At 37.8% G+C, this 23,280-nt stretch overlaps 1 protein-coding gene across 1 annotated transcript in view; it reads right to left on the reverse strand.

Moving 5' to 3' along the window:
* Dhc62b (Dynein heavy chain at 62B) overlaps positions 1-23,280 on the reverse strand; it is a 962,114-nt gene that overhangs the window by 633,935 nt on the left and 304,899 nt on the right. Inside the window, exons 15-16 of the mRNA XM_070302893.1 lie at positions 16,123-16,363; positions 15,791-16,037 (exon numbers count right to left, since the gene is read on the reverse strand). Of these exons, the coding sequence (XP_070158994.1) occupies positions 15,791-16,037; positions 16,123-16,363 (488 nt within the window). The remainder of the gene's footprint in view (positions 1-15,790; positions 16,038-16,122; positions 16,364-23,280) is intronic.

The following is a 23,280-nucleotide window of genomic DNA, read 5'->3' on the forward strand; positions in this document are numbered from 1 at the left end:
AGAGCGAGAAAAAAAGTGTATACGTACGTGCGTGTGTATAAACGTCTCTCCTTCATTCCCTCCTTTCCTTCCTCTTCCTCACTCACTCTTTCTCTCTCTCTCTCTCTCTCTCTCTCTCTCTCTCTCTCTCTGTCTCCTCCTTCCTTTTACGCACACACTCCGCCATACACACATCGCGTGTAGCAATCAGCTGATCGCAACATCCGATAAGCGACGATCCGGAATAACTTTCGCTAAAGTGACGTTATGGTAATTATTTAATATAACGGACCCAGCTCCAATCACGTTGACCTTGATATATGTTGTCAAGGACATAATCCTGAGTAACTTTTCCTTATAACTTAATCGGCGGTCATTGTTTATTAAGAAGTTATTAACAAATAAAGTTTGAAAAATAAAATATTAATTTTTACATAAGTTTGTAATTTCCACGCAAGAAACGAGGTCCATCTGCATCAGAACCCTGATTTAAATGTGAAACAAGGTCTTTACATAATTAATATAATATTAGAAAAAATCAGTACACAGGAATCAAAAATTTTATTTATTCTACAGTTGCAAATGTATTGTTTTCATCTAAGGGATACAATGTTGCCATTATTTCAAAAAATTTACGTATTCGTTCACAATAATAGAGGGGGGGGGGACTCACTACGTTCATGCATAAACTTTCCCATTCTCACAACAATTCTGGACTAAACCTTGTTTCGCATTGTAAAGTATATACATGAATACAGTGCGTTTCGTCCCTCCTCCCCCCTTAACCCAAATCAAATTTTAGTTTTAAATCAGAAATAGGTTTAGGTTAGGTTATATCTTCCGGAAGTGGAGTCCTCCCGCAGGGGGGACGGAACCCACTACATCCACGCATACACTTTCCCATTCACACAACAATTCTGGGCTGAACCTCGTTTTGCATTGTAAAGTATATGCATGGATACAGTGGGTTCCGCCCCCCCCCCTGCAGGGGGGCTCCACTTCCGGAAGATATAACCTAACCCAAACCTATTTCTTATTTAAAACAAAAATTTGGTCGTATAACTTAAACCAAATTTTCGTTTCGAATCCAACTTAAACTTTAAATATCTCAAAAATTATAAGAGACCGCCGATTAAGTTATAAGAAAAAGTTATTCAGGATTAAGTCCTTGACAACATATATCAAGGTCAACGTGATTGGAGCTGGGTCCGTTATAGTAAACAATTACCGCATAATTTTATGTTATAAGATAAAATAGTTAGCGACTCATGCGGTGGTAGTCACGCGTTGGACGGTCAGCTGCGGCGCGTTGCAGCGCTCCTGCCTGCCTTCTGTACTGGACGCGTGATCTGCTAACTATTTTTGCTTATAACTAAAAAATTACGCTTCAATTCAAATTTTGGTAAAGGAAATATCGTCTTAGAATTGTATCAGGAATACGTCATTTTAAGGATGGAAGGTTGTTCTGAAACACTCTGTATAATAGTCTATTAGGCTGTGTATATACAAGTTAGTAGCTAAAGAGAGAAAACATATACATCTTCGTTATTAGGAGGCAATCCTTATGAGAAAAAATACTCCAAGAATGTAAAGATCTTTACATACTCGAGTATGAGGAAACGGTTTCGTAATATTATAGGAAGCAATAAAGTGCTGCCTTTTCCAAAATGATAAATTATAATTAAAAGAATCTATCCTGATACTCGTAACAATATTGGCCAGAAAAAAGATGCTTCAATCTCGTTTGCAAATTATGATTGCAAATATAAAAATAATAAATAAAATATTTTGGTTGCGTTTTCACGAAAATTGCCGATGAAAAAGCCCTTTCTAAATTATAAATATCCAAAATATTGTAAAAATATATTATTCTGTTGCGATCGAGACAAACGATGTATTATATATCTTTATTACAAATATATAAACAATTTATGTATACGAACAAAAGAAGACATAATATAATATATATTTGTATAAATAATACATTGTTGTTATATATCCATTGATTATATCGAATGGAAAAAATGACCTGCATTGCATAGATCGCACAACTTATATAAAGTTTCATGATAATATCCAGAATATATGTATATATATCATACACATACATCTATATACGTTTATGTACATATTATACATATACATATTATATACACAACCAAATGTTATTCCTTTTGGAAGATATATGGGGAGACACATAGCCCGTATGAACAATGTGAAATTGTGTTCAAATATGTGATAAAGGCAGACACGTCTATATTATACTGTTATCTATGCGCTTAGATATGCTTAGATACGCGTGCGCGCGCGCGAGGCGATAAAGCAATAGAAATACACGATGTTGTCTAATTTCAACATATTGAATACAATGCAAAGTTGCTTTTAATAATACGTATAAATCGTGCATAAATATTAGTATCGGTAACGGCAGAACCAAAATTATCGGTATTATCGATAATTTTGTTGATAATACCGACAATTTTAGTTTTGTTTAGATGAGGGCGCTAATCCGTCGGAGTTCGCTCGTCGCTTTTGGATCCCCTTAACCCAGAATTGATCATGAGCACAACACTTCTTGGTTCATTACCAAGTAGTTATGATGGTTTGATCACAGCATTAGAAGCACGATCTGAGACAGAATTATCATCGTCTTTTGTGCGTTCTAAGATTATTGAAGAATACCGGCGACGTAAAGGTAGAGAAAATGGAGGTCAAGGCGAGTCACAAGTACTAAAATTCACGAATGTTGCAAACAAGAAATCTACCGTATATTATTTTTGTAAGCGTAAAGGACATCATTGCAATAAATGTCAAAAATGTATGTAAACTGGAAGGCAAAGAAAGGATTAACAGGTAATCAAGACAAATCTAAAGCTAACGTAGTCAAGAACAATGATACCTCTGATGAACTATTATTCTTGGTTGGCAGAGCAAATGGATTCTCGATTCTGGAGCAACCTGCCATGTCAATTGCAAACGTGAAAATTTCATTGAATTCGATAGCGAAATGATGTCAGTTGTAAATGGACAAGAAGTTAAGGCTTCGGGCAAAAGTATTATATAATAATTATAGCTATAGTATTTATAAACGGTAACACAAAAAAAGTGACTGGAAGTGATTGGAAATGTATTATATGTCTCATCAATTAGAGGAAATTTAAATTCCGTAAAGCGACTGACAGAGAACGGATTCAAAGTAGGATTCAGTGGAGACACTTATGAGATTCGTAACGGCAATGACAAACGTCAAGTCGCTGTGGCCGATATTGTTGGAAACTTATACCAGATGCGACTAGCAAATCAAGTGAATGCATCAGATTACAAATTGTCAGAAGTTGTGCATTCACCAATGGCATCATATAATGGATTATCGTGATATTGACGTTGTCAAGAAAATTCCGTCAAGTGATCTTGTAACTGGGATGGTGATAATAGGTTGCAACCCCGAATGTACACATTTGAAAAATTACGAAACATGCATAGAGTAACACATATGCCTTTTCCAAAGGAATCATAGAATGTTCGTCTGCTGTATTGGATTTAATCTATAGCCATGTATGTGGCCCTATGCACACAAAAATTGCTTCAAGTAATCGTTAACTGTTAACATTTATTGATGATTGCTCGCAATATACTACAATTTACTTAATCAAAGAAAAATTAAAAATATTTCAGAAATTTAAGGAATTCCATCGATTGGTACAAAACTAATTTGGCAGAAAAATTAAATCTTTTCGTATAGATAAAGGAGGAGAATATCTTAGCAACACATTCATAAATTATTTGAACGAAAATGGTATCAAATTTCAGTGCACAGGGCCATATTCTCTACAGCAGAACGGTATCGCAGAAAAGAAAAATAAAACTTTAATCGATATGGCTCGATGCATGTTACTTGATGCAAATATGAATTTCAGTTTCTGGGATGAGGCAGTTACAACAGAAAATTTTCTGCAAAATAGACTACCTTGGAAAAGTGTAGATAAAACACCGTTAGAGTATTAGTATGATCGAAAATCAATTTATACAAGTTTAAAAATTTGGGGGGAGAATGTTATGTTAAAATCACTGATGAAAATCGAAGAAAGCTAAATCTCAAAGCACGAAAAGGAATTCTACTTGGTATTGATATGGATCAAGAGCATATAGAATTTATGTACCAAGTTCCAAGAAAGTTCTAGTTTCAAGAGATGTGAAATTCATTGAAGGAATATGTCCTGTCAGTAAGCCATTAATTGAATCGAAGAAAGCTGTCATTCATCAGGATGCTGTAATTGATCACAAAAACACTTGCGAGTCGCATATTGAAATCAAGCCTTTTAACAACAAATTTTCAGCTCAAGATGTTTCGAAGGATGAATGTAACACTAGCGGTGAACAGAATATTCATTGTGGATCTTTAATAGTAGAAGACTCGAATTTAACTGAAAATTTTAATGATATCATCTGTCAATCCATTCAAGTAAAACGTTCTGAGAGACCAAATAAAGTTATTCCACCTCAACGACTGATTGAACAAATAAGTGACAAATGATGAACCATCAAACTTAAACGAAGCGATTTCATGTCATCGAAAGAATGATTGAATTCATGCTATACAAGAAGAGCTAAGGTCATTAGAAAATAACGGAACATGGAAATTGGTCACTTTACCTGTAAGTAAAAATCGGCTGCAAGTGAGAGTATAAATCGAAATCAGATGCAAGCGGAAACACAAGAAGATTCAAGGCAAGACTTGTAGCTTAAGGTTTTAGTCAAAAGTTTAGCATCGATTACGGTCAAGTATTTACACCCGTAGCCCGACAAACAACGTTCAGAATATTACTTACCGTTGCTGCAAGCCGAAACATGTCAGTTTATCACTTTGATGCGAAGACTGCATTCTTGAATGGTGTGTTAGAGGAGGAAATTTATATGTGATAACCACCTGGATTCGGGAAGGAAGGAGCTGATGATAAGATATGTTTATTAAGAAAGGGCATCTACGGATTAAAACTGTCTGCGCGCATTTGGAACAAAACGCTACACAATGTATTGATTAAAGCAAAATTAACACAAAGCAAGACCGATAATTGTTTATACACATATAATGGAAGCAAAGGAAGAATATATTTTCTTATATACGTAGATGATATATTAGTGGCAGGCAGTTCGATTGAAGTAATTAACAAGATTGAGAAAATACTTAGCGCAAGTTTTGATATTAAAAATCTCGGTAAAAGCGAGCTATTTAGGAATCAGAGTTGCAAAACAGAATAACTATTTTTTACTTGACCCCAACAAGAATATATTTTAAATATAGCTACAAAATATCAATCAAATAACGCTAAGGATTCTGATATACAGTTGAGCCCATCGTATCAGAAGGAACCTGAAGATGTGATAAAAACATAATGACAAATAATGACAAATATCATGCTGCAATTGGTCATTTGTTATATATTTCAACGAATACACCTGACATCATGGCAGCTGTTTGCATCTTATCACAAAAGATATCTAAATCCACAACATTTGATTGGAACCAAGTTAAAAAGTTAATTAGATATCTTAAGAGCACTTTATCATTACATCTGAAATTGGGCGATGTTAAAGACAACGAGAACTTAATTGGTTTTGCCGATGCAAGCTGGACTGAAGATCGTGAGTCAAAAAATCTAATTCTGGTTTCATATTTATGCTCGGCGGTGCATTAGTTGGAGCTCTAAACAACAGGATTGCATCGCCTTATCATCAATAGAAACAGAGTTTATTGCACTCTCGGAAGCATGCAAGGAATCAATTTGGATACAACGACTTTTAGATGATCTGAAATGGAAAGGTTTGTACAAACATGTACAAAGATATACATGAGGACAATCCAAGTGTTTTGAAAATGATTATCAACGAAAATTTAAGCAACCGTATGTACAAAACATATTGTTCAGAATTGAAACATTAAATTCAGTCGATGGAATTAAACAGCAAATTCAACCGACAAATTCGAACAATAAAAGGCTACATCAAAACACGAGCGAGGGCAAACACCGTCGATCAGCCGATCAACGCGTGATTGCGTGATATTCGAAATGAAAAACTGTGACAAACAGCTGGATCTCGAAGGTTCGACGTCGAAAAAACCTTATTATTCCCATCGGCAGAACGCGAGTTTCCGCGGTCGTTCGATTTAGTCTGCCTGTAACGACGTTTCGAGCCGGTCGTTCATCGAGCTCGATCAACTTTCTTTCTCTATTCTTGCTCGTATCGGAGTTATAGTGGCTTACTCGTCTCAATTCCGAATTGTCTCGCATCCGATCGCGCACATATTCTCGCGGCGGTCAATTCGGGAAAATCTTAATCTGCCGCCGACGACGATTCGAGCTGGTCGATAGCAATCGATCATTATTTCTCGTGTCGTATTCTTGCTCGTGTCGTGTCGCGGTACTCATAGACCATTCGCGCTGCTGTTGTAACTTTCGCTCGTGTAGTTTATTCTTGTGTTGTTCGTTCGCGCATTTCTTATCGTTTAATTCGCTCATTTCGTATGCGCTTTCGTCATTCTCATTGTAAATTCTCAACCGACCTTCTAGCATACGATCGAGCATCGAACTCAGTGCGAAAGACGCCTCATTGTCTGTATTACTACCTGCTCTATAACTATTGAGTTTGTGATTGTTAATTGTTTGGAGTCCGAGAGTCGACGCTTGTTCCCCGCATCGCGAAAGTCCTCTGCCTCGCGCTAAATTCCATCCGGCGTCCGCGTGCAAGATTTCCGTTCTCGCGAGAGTTTCTAGCAAGAAGCTCTTAATCAAGATTTTCGAACCGCGAAAAAGGAGCAATAATTAACAGGACAATTTGAAGATTTCCGTCGGAATCGCGGACTACGTGCCGTCGCTCGCTCCTATTATTCTAAATAAAACGAATAATTCAAACAATCTGCATTCGAATCTGTCTATCAACACCTTATCCTTCAGCGAATCTACGGATTCGCGTTACACACCGCTTCTCGCTCATCTCTGAGCGTCTCACTCGAGGCGATCTCGTCGAGGTCGACTCCCGAACACATATTGATACGAAAGTTCATTTTATGAAGGATCACATCGATAAGAAACACATCATATGCGAATATTGCCCAACTGAAATGATATTAGCTGATTTATTAACCAAAGGCTTAGCCAGAAATAAGTTTATTATATTAAGAGATCGCTGCAATTTAATTCGTATTGATTAAAGAAGAGTATTAAAGTTAAGTAATTGTTACAAATTCTATTATCCTTTTGTTTTTTTATCTTGGTTTGTTTTCACATTCAGGCAGCGCCATCTATATAGAGAACCCTAGTGATTTATTTTCTTATCTGCTTGAACTGAATTATTATCCTAGTTACTGTTACATACGAAAAGTGAAAACCATGTTTTGTCAATGTAATCGCTCCTATAATAAAAAAATATTATTCTTGTCTACACTTGATTCTTGTCTACACTTGATTCAGTTATTCTGCTAACATTCTGCTAACAGATGACTTCCTCATTTGACGAGAATTTCTTCCCATCGAGCCAGATTTTCAACTTTGGGAACAAGAAGAAGTCGTATGGGGCCAAATCCGGAAGATAGAGTGGATGAGAAATCAATTCAAAGCCTAATTCCTGTAATTTTACTATTTCGACGGTCGAGTTGTGGGACGGCGTATTGTCTTGGTAGAAGAGCACTTTTTTGCGCGCCAATCTTGATCATTTTTTTCAGCTCTTCGTTCAAACAATCCAATAATGTTGCATAGTATTTTCCTGTTATTGTCTTACCGTTCTGCAAGTAGTTAATCAGGATAATTCCTTGGAAATCTAAAAAAACAGTTGCCATCACCTTTTCAGCCGACAAAACAGTCTTCGCCTTCTTCGATGCGCTTTCACCAGGCATTATCCACTATTTTGACTGCTCCTTCGACTCAAGCGCATAATAGTGGATCCAAGTTTTATCCACAATCACAAATCGACGCCAAAAGTCCTGCGAATTGCGTTTAACCATCGCCAAACATGACGCCTTTCAACTACGTTGAAATGTCCTATCGCGTGCGTTTTTGATCGAGAATCAGCAATCGCGGCACCCATCGTGCACATAGCTTTTTTACGTACAGTTTTTCATGCAAGATATTATGTACTCGTTCAGATATTTTGGAGATGCCTACAGCCTCAGCAATCTCATGCATCTTCACTCGGCGATGGATCGACAAATGGATTGTGGTGCCATCTCATAGAAATTTACCAAACTTATCAAGCGACCCTCGTACTTGTAGACGAATCACAAATAGCTTTGCAGAGGATTATTTGGCGCAATAATCCGGACGAGCAGTTGAAAGAATTTGAATTGTTGACTCTCACATATGGAACAAGTCCAGCATCATTTTTTGCGATTAAGTCTCTCAAAAGTCTCGCTGAAGTAGAAACAAGAAATTGTCCCGCTGGATCGCGAATTGTGCTGCGCAATTTTTATGTCGATGATTTGATCACAGGGTCAAATTTGAAAATAAAGGCATTACAAATTTGCAACGAAACCACGAAGCTCCTGGCGGAGGACCTCCGGGTTTCATGCCGCGTAAATGACATAAAATTGCTCAAGGATATTCCAAAAGCATCCACAATGAGTTCAATACGATCATTGGATAAAGAAGGTATCTTTAAAACTCTAAGTATCCAGTGGAATCCCATCAACAATGTATTTCAATACAATTTCAATTGACATTAGTCATACTCAACGCTCGACGAAAAGAATGATTTTATCATGTGTCTCGCAAATCTTCGATCCTTTAGGTCTTCTTGGACCAGTCATATTATTGGCAAAAATACTTATTCAAAAATTGTGGACATTGCAGACTGAGATGAGTCATTGTCCTCGGACTTGCACACTGAGTGGAACATTTACAAATCTTAGATAAAGCACCTAAACGAACTTCAAATTCCACGTAAGACGGTAGAGGCCCAGATGATCATTAATATTGAGCTGCATGGATTCTGCGATGCAAGCCAGAATGAGTATGGAGCATGCATATATACGCGCGTTATCGATCAAAATGGCGTACATTGCACAAGTTTATTATGTTCAAAATCGCAAGTGGCACCTCTAAAGACGATATCTTTACCCAGATTGGAGTTGTGTGGTGCTTAGTTATTAGCCCAATTAATCGACAAAATTATCTCGATTTTGGGTTTAAAGATACACGAGACATATTATTGGACAGACTCTACGATAATCATTGATTGGATCAAATCACCAAACCGTAAATTCATGTTTGTCGCAAATCGAGTTGAGGAAATTTAGGAGTTTACGGCAATTGAAAGTTGGCATCATGTAAGAACTAACGATAACCCAGCAGACATTCTATCTCGCAGTGCTAATCCCGAAACTCTCAAAGGCTCAAGTCTATGGTGGAACGGTCCACAGTGGCTATGCAATGACAAATCATTTTGGCCTAAGATTGTCCGAGCTAGCGTGAATCTCGAAGAATTACCTGAGCAGCGAAAGATAATAGTCGCTGTCACCGTGTTACAAGAAGAGTTCAATGTAATTGAAAGATTTTCATCATATATTGTTAAATCAACTCGTTAAAGCGATTGTAATGTGTTTTCGTTTCGCGTACAATATACGAGCTAAAGCGGAGCACCGAAAGTTTGATCCGATTTCAGCACAAGAATTGAAAACATCCTTGACAAAAATCGTTAAGAGAGTTTAACAGATAACATTCCACAAAGAGATCGAAGCTCAATTAGAATCAGAGATCAATTTTTTTCTAATTTTTTTTCTAGATAGCGAGGGACTTTTGAGAGTCGATGGTCGGCTAAAAAATTCAGATCTCGGTTATGCAGCTAAACATCAATTGATTTTGCCAGCACATCATCGACTTATTCAAGTCATTATTGAATACAAGCATAAAAAATCATTTCATGCAAATCCTCAGGCTACATTGGGAGCTGTGAGATCTCGATATTGGCCGCTAAGTGCTCGAAGAATAAGACATAAATGCGTCACGTGCTTTAAAACAAGGCCTCGTGCATCCCAACAAATCATGGGTGATCTTCCATCGCGTTATACCTTCACGTCCGTTCAACATTGTCGGCGTGGATTATTGTGGTCTAATTTTCATACGAGAAGGCAAGCGTCGTAATACGAAAAAATCAAAGGCCTGGATCTTAATATTCGTTTGTCTCGCCACTAAGACAGTTCATATTGAGCTAGTATCTGATTTGATTTCCGGAAGATTCTTAAGCGCGCTGAAAAGTTTTATTGGTCGAAGAGGAAAACCGTCAAATATATTTTCAGATAACGGCACCAATTTCGTAGGAGCGATCATTGGAAAAGTTACGCGATCTCTTTAATCGTGAGGATTTTCGACATCGTATAGTAAATGAAATAGGCTGCCGATGTTATCACATGGCATTTCATTCTCCCGCGAGCGCCGTATTTTGATGGATTGTGGAAGGCCACTGTACGACACAAAATATCATTTGCATAGAGCTGCATTAGATGGCTCGTTAACTTTTGTAGAAGCGGCTACACTGTTTCAGATCGAAGCAATATTAAATTCAAGACGCTTGACGCCTTTATCCTTTGATCCTGAAGATTGTTCCCAACTAACTCCTGGACACTTTTTAATTGGAGACTCACTTATTTTATATCCGGAACCGAGTTTACAACATTTGTCGATGAATCGTCTATCTCGTTAGCAGCATATCGAGCAAATATGTCAGCAATTTTGGAAGCGGTAGTCAGTTAACTACTCGCACCAAATGCAACAGCGCACGATGTGGAAGCAAAGAGAAGGACTACCAGTTCAACCTGAGCAAATAGTGGTCGCGCGAGAGAACGATTTACCACCACAGTTTTGGCTCATAGATCGCATCGTCGCTGTGCATTCAGGAGCCGACGGAACAGCCAGTATCAGAACATCTAGATAAATCTTCAAACGACCAACCTCAAAAATTTGCATATTACCCGTTGAAACCTAAAACTTCTTATTGTTTTTCTTCTTGTTTGTTTTTTGTTTTGTTTTGCCTTGTATTTTATCGATAAGTTTATATTCATTAGTATTTTAATGAGTCTAACATCAAGACGTGCGGTATGTTCAGACTACTAGCTACTTTTCTTTGATTTTAAACATGCAGTTAGTTACAGTTGACTACCACAACACATTATCATTTCTCTTGATACGCATAAAATTATCATGTTTAATCAAGAATATATAAAAAATGGAACGAGAACAACAATTTTTCAACGAATTCGTGTTCTACGCCTCAAAATACATAAAATATATGAGTTTCAAATATTGAAAATTTATCACTTTTTCTTGTTAATTGTGCCAAAATTAATACTTGTTATCTATTAATATATTTATATTATAAACGCATAATATCTGAAATATTTCACTTTAAGCTTTAGATATTGCTTTATTAGACAATTCAAATGAACATGTTCAAATGTCTATTTCAGCTGTTTCCATAACACAAATAACCTTCACAAGGTAAAATTACAAAATAGAATACCAACGACCTTGATCTTGACATATGTATGTTATCAAGCTCATGACGCTGAGTAACATCCAAAAGATTTCAGCCGTCGTTCATTATTTATTAAAAAGTTATTAACAATCAAATTATACGATAAAAGTATTAAATACGATAATTTGAATTTCTCCGAGTCTGAATTTTATATTAATTGTATATTTAAGTATTTAAGTATTTAAGTATTTAAGTGTGTGGGCAGGGCAAAGACGAATCCCTTTCCCTTACATCCCTACCCCAAAGAAACTAACCTAATCCAAACCTAATTTTGATTTAGAAATAAATAATAGAAATTGTTTTGGGTTAGGTTAGAATTTTGAAAGTGAAGATGCAAAGGGAGAGGCAGACTCCTCCCCATGCATTCACTTTACAATAACTATACAGACAATAATTTAATACTAACAATTATCACGGATGTGTGTTATTAGTTACAATTAAGTATGATAAATATACAACAACAAAAAAACAATATAAAACTTTATTCATCGGAATTTTTAAATTGTATTTGATCGATTTAATGGATATATAGAACTCATTATTTCATAGAAGGCATCGATGAATTATACGATTTCACATGGGTTTGCAACTTTCCGTGTGAAGCGAGGTTTATCTAATATTGCCCTGTGCCTCAGACGCAAAACGAGAATTATACGGTTGTGCATAGGTTTGCAAGTTCTCGCATAAGAATTAATTTCAAAAAGTTATGATTTTCACGGGCAGGGGAGGAGCCTGCCCATCCTTCTACATCTCCATTCAAAAAATTCTAACCCAACCCAAATCTAATTTTAATGTGAAATCAGAAATAGGTTTCGGTTTGGTTAATTTTTCGGAGATGCAGGAGAAGAGGCTCTGCTCCGTCTCTGCTTATGGATTATATAAATATTTAAATATAGAACTAATATAAAATTAATGCCTTTTTTTTAATCAAATAAGTTTAGATTATCGCATTTATTATTTATTTTTAGCGTACTATTTAATTATTAATAATGAAGGAGGGATGAGTTAATGGAAGAGCGCAACAACTATCTTAATTATCCTGAAATCAGCCTTGTGACATAAGAATCTAGTCAAACTAACTTGCAGGCCTGAAAGTCAGATAAACGACCGTTCAGATCGCTATTACGCTGTTTATTCAGACGTTCGTTCGGTGGTCCCTTTTCAATCAAGGAATTTAATCTCTTTTACGCGGAATGGGACTAAGTCTTCGTATTGGGAACGAGAGAAAAATTAAGAAATGTTTGATTAATTAAATAAAAATATAATTTTATTCATTAGGAAAATAAATGACAGTTTGAATACACGTTTTTATATATGTAAATGAAGATAATATTAATCGTGTGAGTATAAGTGTGTTTGCATGTGGTTGTCTCTCTGCGGGTGTCCCCCACAAATTTAGGGGACATCAGTTAAAGTGATTAGAGAAAGTTTATTGTTAAGATTAAATCTCTGGCTGATTAATACAATATGTGATTATCTTTCAGTAAATAAAAATATCAAAAATAAAATGTAAATTTGAACAGTGTGGAAAATGAGTCATCGAATGAAGAAATATATAAAGAGATCTTTAAATCGTGATGTTAGTTTCAGTAGGATGATTCTGTTTTTGAATCAGAAAGTTCATGGATAAAATCTTGGATTGCCTTTTAAAAATCATTCGATTCAGAAGGTTGAGGAGAAGGAGCAAGCGAATTATTGAGAACAACTGTTGATATTGAGGAGGATGATTGCAAAAAAAATGGTGATTCAGGGAAAGGAGAAGGGCGTGCGGGAAAATATACGGGAGAGTAGCTAGGAGAAAAATGATAGGGAGAAAATGAAAAAATTGTAGGTTTCGTGTGGTTGATTATGTGTGTTTGAATGTATGGTGAGCTAAATCTAATCTCATAATCGCTAGATTAATTGTAAAACTAGAATTCGCGGGTGCTCGAGTTAACACCTTTCCGAGTCCTGCGATAAACTTGATTTGTGCGACTTAGTCGTAGGATTTATAATTTGCCCGATCTGGTTTTCACTACGAAACCAGTGTAAAATAATAAGATTTCTATCCTATATGAATAAAAATTAAATGATTGCGGCTTACCTTTTATCTACTATTATCTCGAAAAACAAACGGGTGGCGATTTTTTCTACGCTTCGGGTCGCTCTGAGTCTCATGGTGTGTTATCGTGTTTGGTTCAGATCTCCGAATGACGAGTAAAGACATTGGTGGGAACTCGGTTGTTCACTATGTCGTGAATAACTGGCGAAAAAATGACTGACTGACTGACTATGCGAATCTCGCGAGCTCTTTTTTTATAGTTCGTCGATCGGTCACAGGGCTGTTAAACATTTTCCGGCGGACTTTCGCGCACGTGATTCTAAGATGGATAGCAAAGATCTTATGTTTCTATGATTTTTATCGATATTGATGCAATTATTTTTTATTAGATATTTCATAAGGTGATCTCATCCCCTTTTCGCTGTTTCTTTGTTCTTTCACTGGAAAATTTTAGTGTATGAGATATCTATTGATATTTATAATTAATTTCAAATAACCGCGGGCTAGTAAGAGCCAGAATGCGGATGGTAGTGCATCAGTTTCATAGAAAAATAAGTTTTCTATGAATCTGATCATGTGCACAGGGCACAAAATTTACTTGGTGCTATACCAAGATTTTCTAAAATTAATCTCAATTCGAGATTTATATTAACCCCTCTTTACCCCCATTGGAGAGACGAAAGCGACAAAAATGTTGGGGCAAAGTCGCTGAATCGGGAATAAAACCCGAGTCTTTCGCCGAGAGACTTCTTACTTCTGAACTATTCAGACCCCACACCACCGATATTCCTTATTCGCCTTATATGTAAATATCTATTACTAATAACGCCATCTTTTAGCCGGCGTGAACTAACAATTTTAAGAAATTAGACTCTTGAGTGATATTACAAATTTCAAATAATCGCGGATTAGTAAGAGCCAGAACGCGGATGATAATGCATCAGTTTCATAGAAACATAACTTTTCTATGAAACTGATTATGTGCACAGGGCACAAAATTTCGGCACGAAATCGCTTTCGTTTCTTCAGGAGAGTAAAGAGGGGTTCATATAAATCTCGAACTGAGATTAATTTTAGAAAATCTTATTATAGCACCAAGTAAATTTCGTGCCCTGTGCATATGATCAGATTCATAGAAAACTTATTTTTCTATGAAACTGATGCACTAGCATCCGCGTTCTGGCTCTTACTAGCCCACAATTATTTGGAATTTGGGATATCACTCGAGAACCTAATTTCTTAAAATTTATAATTAATTTTTATTTAGAAGGTCGGCTTAGTTTTTTTTGTTTTTTTTCGCGGTTATTCATGGATATATTTACAGACAAATGATAAAATAATTAAAGTATTATATGGTGCAAGACTTTCTATTTATTAAAAGACTTATTTTATTGCTACTCGACGATTATTGTTGCAACTTCGCAGAAGAAAGGAATCGTGAAGTCAGGATGTATCAATAACTTTCTAATAAACAACGAGCAACGGCTAAAATCTTTTGAATATTACTCAGGATTATGACTTTCACAACATATGTCAAGATCAAGGTCATTGGAGATAAATGTTCTATTCTGCAGTTTTACGCTTTAAAGTTTATAAAACATCGATATCTAGCATTTTTAATATAAGATTTTGATTTTTTTGATCTTTAGTTTCCACATATTTGTTTTGAGTAATTTGATATTGTTTTTAACAATTTATGAACATTTCATCGTCTGAGGTTTATAATTATATGGTTCCAAGTGAATTTGTAAGTTTCCGCATGAAACAAGAGCCAGCTCACATCCTCTGGTGCTTCAGATGCAAAATAAAGTCTATAGTTATATGGTACTATAATTATGGTTAAATTATGGTTCTATAATAGGTTTGAAAGTTTTCGCATGAGAATAACTTTAATAATAATGGATACTAGCAGTAAAATATGATAAAATGTATTGCATAATCAAATATCGGGGGAATAAGTATCATTGTAAAATAGATTAGACGATGAAATGTCACAAATAATAAAATGTCGCAGACGATGAAATGTCAAACGATAAAATATCAACGTATAAATATCTTACAGACAAAGTGATAGATTGCGAAGTAACCTGATATCGTAGTTTTTCATAATAAAATTATTTAAAAAACGCCTGTTACAGATATTCATAGATTTTTCCTTGTTATGTTAATTAAAGATCAAAATCTAATTTTAATGAAATATAATAATCAGCAGTTCTTATATTTTATTTTATTTTAGAGATAACATACCTATCAGTCAAAGGCGTGATTACAAGACGTGGACAATTACCGATGTACTCGTAAGCATACTTTATTGTCGAATAGATAAGTCTGACGTAAACATCGTCCTCCCAGTAATAACGAAGTTGCGCTAACCATTCAAAATCCATCTCGTTAATGATCCGCTTTTCGATAAGAGACTTAACGACGTCCATTGCATGTACATCAATGGTGATAAGAGCGTTCAATGTTGTTCGATTTTGCTTGGACAGTTGTCCTGCAATTCAGTCGAAATTTTCACAAACAGGTTCTTTCAAACAAAGAATTTAATATAATGTTGTGTTTATTATAATATCACAAACCTCTAACTAGATTGACCAATTTCAAGATTTCAATCTTTAATTTCTCGTAGAGTGATTCCATTGCAAAGGGTGCATGCTCAACTAAACAATTTTGTACTTCAAGACTCCAATAAATTTGCGAAACGCATAGAACAACCATGCCAGGCCAAATAAGCACCCATACTATTCGTTCGTTTATCTCATAGTCCAAATAACTTAAATAGATTTCCTCTCTTACTGATCGTACCATCTGTTTCTCAACCTATAGCATTGAAATTTATTCAAAGATATTATAAAAGTAATAAAAACAATTTTTTTTAAACGCCTATATTAATATTCGATATTAAAACCCTAAAATCAAGTTTGAATTGTATATTACTGATGTAATAAGATTATAAAAAAATATAATATGATCGATGAGGTGATACAGTCAATACCGGAAACTTTGTATATACAAGGTGAATCATTTTAATGTCTCCACCTAAATATCTTTATTTTCAAGTAAAAAACAGAGGTGAATGCAGTGGAGAGTGACACTAAGAAACACTGTAGCCATCATCTATCTGTGGCACTAACTTATCTGTATAGGGCATTTACACATTTTTTCAGCTTGACAAATAATTGTTAGAAAACAATATTGCGGATTAGAAAAAGTGTGCGAAATGGGAGTGGCTAAATCTAAAATCGAATCCGAGTCTTTCGCTTTCCGGGCAACTATTCTTATCACTGAGTTATTCAGACTTCACACTTCTTATATTACTTTAACACAGTATATACGATACTAAAGTGATGTTGGAATCTCGCTCAATGGACGCAGTTCCGATAACCATGAAGAGACGACGTACCCAGCATATGTTCAGAGCGATTCAATCGTATTAGACGAATCAAAATTAACGCCCGTAACCGCTCAGCGATGAGTCTTGACTGATCACCAATATGCCTCCTCAAGTAGCCCAGTCTATACTTCGCCTAAGCATCCCCCCTTCTGTTCCCAATTAATAATCTAATCCATCGTCGCCACAGAATAGCCTCTACAGATTACCAGCATCCACGCTGGCACAAATGTTCACCGCAGAATGAAGTGAGGAGGGGATTTCGCATTTGGCGCTTTTTTTTATTATGCAAGATGGTCTGTAATTCATGGTATAACCGGCAAGAAGGTCATTCTTCATGAAAAAATAAATCATAACTTGCATAATGAAATTTTTTTACATGGGGCTTTTTGGAAATATTGCCCATTCTATTTCATAGCTACAAAGCTGGACTCTTTTAGATTATCTTGAATCTTTTCCAGTGAGCTTTGTCACACTGTATACAAACAGAAGAATAAATAGTGATGTGTATCAAGATCCACTCAACGGTATCTTAGTCAAGTGCACGCGTATTTAATTAATATTTATAATCGATTTTATCAAAAATGAAGCCTCATATGAAAAAGAAAATTCGTTCTGCAATTTCGATTTGTTTTTTCATGAAGAATCAGTTTTTTGCCAATTGTACCATGAATTACAGACTACCCTATATATATATATATATATATATATATATATATATATATGTATGTGTTTTTGCTTGTCACTACACGGCGAAATCAGACTTAATTAATTCGTATTCAAGTGTTTGCCAGAAAATGTAAGGTTTATAAAAGACGGATATGGACTTTCGTTTCCGATGGGAAAGAATGAACAGGGAGAAAATGTACTCGTGAGGATGATGAGGAGGAGATAGGGAGAAGTGAGAGAGGTCGGAAAAGACAGTAGCAGGAGGAGGTGCATCAAACTGAATGAAGGGAGATAGGAGTGAAGAGTCGGGATAAAGAAAGAATGCAAAGATTGGAGCGGTTGGAGATTAGGAAGATGGGGGAAAGAGAAAGAAGATGGAAAGAGGGAGAAGAGGAGAGTCACGTAGAAAGCGACGGAAAGGATATCGGTAAGGAGAAGAGTAGAAACGGATAAGGCAGAGCAGGGTAACAGGACAAGTGACAAAGAGCTGAGAGGGAAGACGTATGATATGAGATGGCACAAGCTAATGGAAGTGGAACAAGCACATGGCGGATGAACACGAAAACGGGAGTCAAAGGGAGAAAAGAGGAACGGCGAAAGAAAAGTTAGGCGAATTGGAATCGAGTAAGGAGTATAGGAAAGGAGGAAGTGGCATGGAAATTAGAGGGGAAAACACACGGCGGTAAAGAAGAGAGAAGAGAAGAAAAGATCAAGGGAAAAGGAGAAGAAAGGAAGAGGCGACAATGCATAGGGAAGAATGGATGAAGGAACGACTGGAAGAAGAGAGAAGGATAAGAGTTTGAAACAAGAAGGGTAGAGAAAGAGAGAGGAAGATGAGAGAAACAGAGGAGGTCAACAACGATAGCAGAGGAGGAGAGCGGACAGAGGACGGGAAGCGATATGAAGGAGAGGGGAAGCACAGGGACCGGGCAAAGAGGAGAGAAGAGGAGAGAAGAGGAGGAGAAGAGATTCAGGAAAAGGAAGCAGGAGCGGATAGGACGGAGAGTAAGGAAGGAAACTCTGTGGGACTTGGAAGAGAGAAGAAGAGAAGAAAGAGAGAAGGAGAGAGGAGAGATGGAGAGGGAGAAGAGAGAGAGTCGAGAGAAAAGGTGGCAAGGGAAAGAGAGAAAAGTATAATTAAGCGGGGTAAAAGAAAAGACATAGAAGTAAGATTAAGAGTGGAAAAGAGGGAAAGGTACGGACGATAGAAAAGTATGTATGTGAGGATGGGAAGAAGGAAGCGAAATGAAAGAAGTGATGTGTGTGAGTGAGGAGAAATAGGTTAAGGAGAGGATAGGTTAAAAGAGAAATATAAGAAGAAGTGAAGAGGAGGAAGAGAACAGAGAGGGGAAGATTTATGAACAATGTAAGAGTGTGTAAGAAGGAGGAGTTTGTAAAGACTTTGTAACCCTATTGGGGAATCAAATAAAGACTACTACTACTACTATTACAAAAGACGGATATTAACATAAAATGTAAAGTCTTTTTTTGCCTGCCTCGCGTACGCGGCCCGTAATTCGTTAACTATTTTGGCTTATAATTTAAAAACTAAACCTCGAAAAAAATTTTGGCAAAGGAAAAATCGTCTTAGAATAGTATATGTCAAGTATATGACATTGTAAGGACAGAAGGTTGTTTTGAATCACCCTGTATACTATAAGGCATTCCGTATAAAGAGTTATAAAATGTTTTCTCCAAAATTTGTTGTACAAAAAATGTTTCAGACTAAATTAATAAGATTTCGAGAGGTAAAAAAGTTGATAATCTTGAATTTTAACTAGTATATGAAGAGTTTAAAATTATATTGAATGTTTTTTTGTTCTTTTTTATCAAAAGTAAAAAAACTGATACGATTCTAATGCGAAAATCACAATTTAAATTTTGTGGGCTAATAAGAGTCAAATGCATGTGATAATGTGTTAAAAAATTAATTTCTTTTTGAAACTAAATGGTTATACCAGAGAGAAGCCTGAGAGAGGCAATGCCGGCGATTTTCGTGGGACGCTTTTTCTAGGCCGTAGAGCAGCGCCGTGCATCCACTTTTAGGAATTGGAAACACTTACCCACATCCACTTTTCGGTACTGTCGGTCATTTTGGTTCATGTCTATGCTAATACATCCACTTTTTGACTATGGTCCACACATTCTACATCCATAAATGATAGATAAGAAATACATTAAGCGTATACGAATTAATTAATATATTTCGTTTTTTTTTAGTTTCACGCAATATTTTTCGTTTTAACATATATACTATGCGCACGTTATACATATATGTTATTATTAAAACATTTTTTTATGCATATAATATGCATATAAAATGTTATTTTTGCGATAGATAAAGCAAAAAGAATAAAATTTTTAATAAATTACGTTTTTTATTTGATCAAACCATTATAGAAAATAAAATAATTATTTCTAAATAAAATAATTTGAGTGTGTGTGCGTGTGTGCGCGCGCGCGTGGTGTAGTATAATACTTTTATAATCTTTATGTTGGTGTAAGATTGCGCTCGGATAATCTGCTTTTCTGGAGGAATTGGAAAGCTGGTGTTTCGAGAGAAGAGACGTAGATTTCTTGTCTTCGATGTGAATTCTTCCTTTTTATTTTTAACCTTATACAGTATGTGTCAACACTCGCATGCGACAGGCTGGCGACTAGAGGCGTTTCGTTGTTCGTGGGACTTCGCTAAGCGCTGGCTTACGCATGCGCGTTAATCAAATGCGACGGACTGCCTCGACACTTCCGCCGTTCGAGCGTTTGATAACAATCCCGAGATATGTGCGTAGTTTGATAAATCTATTTCTCGGGAGCGCTTTCGTAAAGATATCTGCTAACTGTGCCTCCGTAGGCACGTAAACAACCTCTATCTCGTTGCTCTCTGATTTTTCTCTGACGTAGTGATATCTTATATCAATATGTTTCGTTCTTTTGTGAAACTCGGTATTTCGGACTAGACGAATCGCGCTCTGGTTATCTACGTACAAAGTCGTCGGTTTTTCACATCGAAATCCTATACCGTTTAACAATGTACGAAGCCATACAGCTTCTCGCGTCGCGGTCGCCGCTGCGACATATTCTGACTCTGTCGTACTCTGTGTGACTAACTTCTGCCTTTGAGACGACCACGTAACGATGCCGTTTGCGAGACAAAATGCGTACCCTGTTGTCGACCTGCGTGTTTCAACGTCACTCGCGAAATCTGCGTCTGAGTATCCCACCAAACCTGTCAGTCCGATTTTCGATTCGCTCGCTCGATATTCGATTCCTACGTCTATCGTTTTGACTAGATACGACATGATCCGTTTGACTGCTTGCCAATGACTTTGATCATGCTTGTTTAGAAATTTACTAACCGCGTTTACCGAGTATGCGATATCCGGGCGTGTAACTACGGATAGGAACATCAATGATCCTACGGCCTCGCGATACGGAACGCTTTCTCTCCCGTTTTCTTCTGACTCGACCGGATGTAGAATCGTATGGGGATCTGCCGGTACTGACACCCCTTTTGCTTGACTCATCCTGAATCGTTCGATTATTTTTCTCGCGTATGCCGTTTGATGGACGAACATCGTTTTAGACTTTCGATCTCGACAAATCTGCATCCCGACGAAACTACTGCAGTCACCCAACGTTATCTCGAATGCTTCGCTTGACTCTGCGATTATGCTATCGATTACTTCGATTGACCTTGATGCTAAAATTCCGTCGTCAACAAAAAGCGCGAGATAAACTTCGTGTCCTTCATACATTCCGTAGAAAATACACCTATCCGCGTCCGTTTCTTTTAGATTAAACCGTTTCAAAAAACTTGTGAACTTAAGGTTCCAGCAACGCGGTGAGTAGTGTATCTAGGCCGGTTCTAAGCCATGGTCCTCTGAGGGGGGGTGAGGGGCGAGGGGAAACCGGCGGGGGAGGGGGGTGACGTCACGGTGGAGGGGGAGGGGGGTGACGTCACCGCGGGGAGGGTGTGACGTCACGGGGGAGGGGGTGACGTCACCGCGGGGAGGGGGGTGACGTCACGGGGGAGGGGGAGGGGGTGACGTCACGGGGGAGGGAGATGACGTCACGGGGAGGGGGGTGACGTCACGGGGGAGGGGGTTGACGTCACGGGGGGATGACGTCGGGGGGGGGTGACGTCACGGGGGTGAGTATGACGTCACGGGGGGTGGGAATGACGTCATGGGGTGGGAATGACGTCACGGGGGTGACCGCGGCGGAACGGTAGGCGCGGGGTCCGCGGAGAGGGGGAGGGGACCGCGGCGGAACGGTAGGCGCGGGGTCCGCGGAGAGGGGGAGGGGACCGCGGCGGAATGGTAGGCGCGGGGTCCGCGGAGAGGGGGAGGGGGACCGCGGCGGAACGGTAGGCGCGGGGTCCGCGGAGAGGGGGAGGGGGACCGCGGCGGAACGGTAGGCGCGGGGTCCGCGGAGAGGGGGAGGGGGACCGCGGCGGAACGGTAGGCGCGGGATCCGCGGAGAGGGGGAGGGGACCGCGGCGGAACGGTAGGCGCGGGGCCGCGGGGAAGATCATTTTTCGCGAGTGTTCGGAATTGTGTATTCAGTTCGATATAACTGTGAAGCCATGGAGATTGCGAAAACTGTAATATTCGATGTAATTACAAATACATAATTTACAATTTTATATCAAGTTTATTTATCATTGAGATTAAATAAATAGGACGATTATTTTAAACAAAATATCTTTTATACGCGATAATACCCTCGCTGCGCCTCGATAACTTACGTACCGTTCGATTAGATAGCGCGAGGCATGCATGTACCGATGAGATAGCGCGAGGCGATGCGAGAGAGAGCATACGCGAGGCGGTGCGAGAGAGAGCATATGCGTGGCGGCGCGAGGCGATCACAGGCACGAGGGAGAGGATGACGTTCGCGGGAGAAAGAGATAAAGAGAGATAGCGCGAGGCATGCATATACCGATGAGATAGCGCGAGGCATGCATGTAGGAAAAGGAAAGAAGAAGGTGTAGAAATAATTGATGCTTTAATTACAATAATAATAATAATAATAAAGCAGTGGTATCAACGCAGAGTATTACAATGTGTGTGTGTGTGTGTGTGTGTGTGTGTGTTAAAATAAAAATAAAAATAATAAAAATAAAAATAATAATAATAAAAATAATAATAATAAAAATATATATATAGGCGGCGCTCCTTCTGAAACAGAAAAATATTAAATATTAAAAATTAAATTTATATTAATATAATAATTTTTTAAATAGATACTTACATTATCCTCCTGGAGCCGCAAGCTCTTCCTCCCAATCCTCCTCCCAATCCTCCTCCACCTCTTCCTCTAAATTTTCTTCCACATCTGACACCTCTTCCTCTTCCTCTTCCTCCGGCTCCCAATTCTCCTCTTCTTCGTACGGCTCCAAGCCGAAAAGAGGCCGTAAATAAAAAATATCTTCGTATTGCGTTGGGTGCACGCATGCACACTCGCGGGCTTCGCGAGTGTCACCCCACAAGCTCGCATGCGCCCAACGCAAATTTCCTCTCATCCACCGCATGTATCGGCGGTGGATGACATCAATTTGCACGAACTGAAATATATTATTAATTAATACATATCACACATAATGTCGCACACACATACCAAAACACTGAACACTACTTACCAGATTAAGACGAAACATTTTTATTCGTCGTTCTTT

This window comes from Polyergus mexicanus, unplaced genomic scaffold, assembly GCF_030449975.1.
Source record: "Polyergus mexicanus isolate NDT 795.1 unplaced genomic scaffold, iyPolMexi1.0 SCAF_10, whole genome shotgun sequence".
Lineage (NCBI taxonomy): Eukaryota > Metazoa > Arthropoda > Insecta > Hymenoptera > Formicidae > Polyergus > Polyergus mexicanus.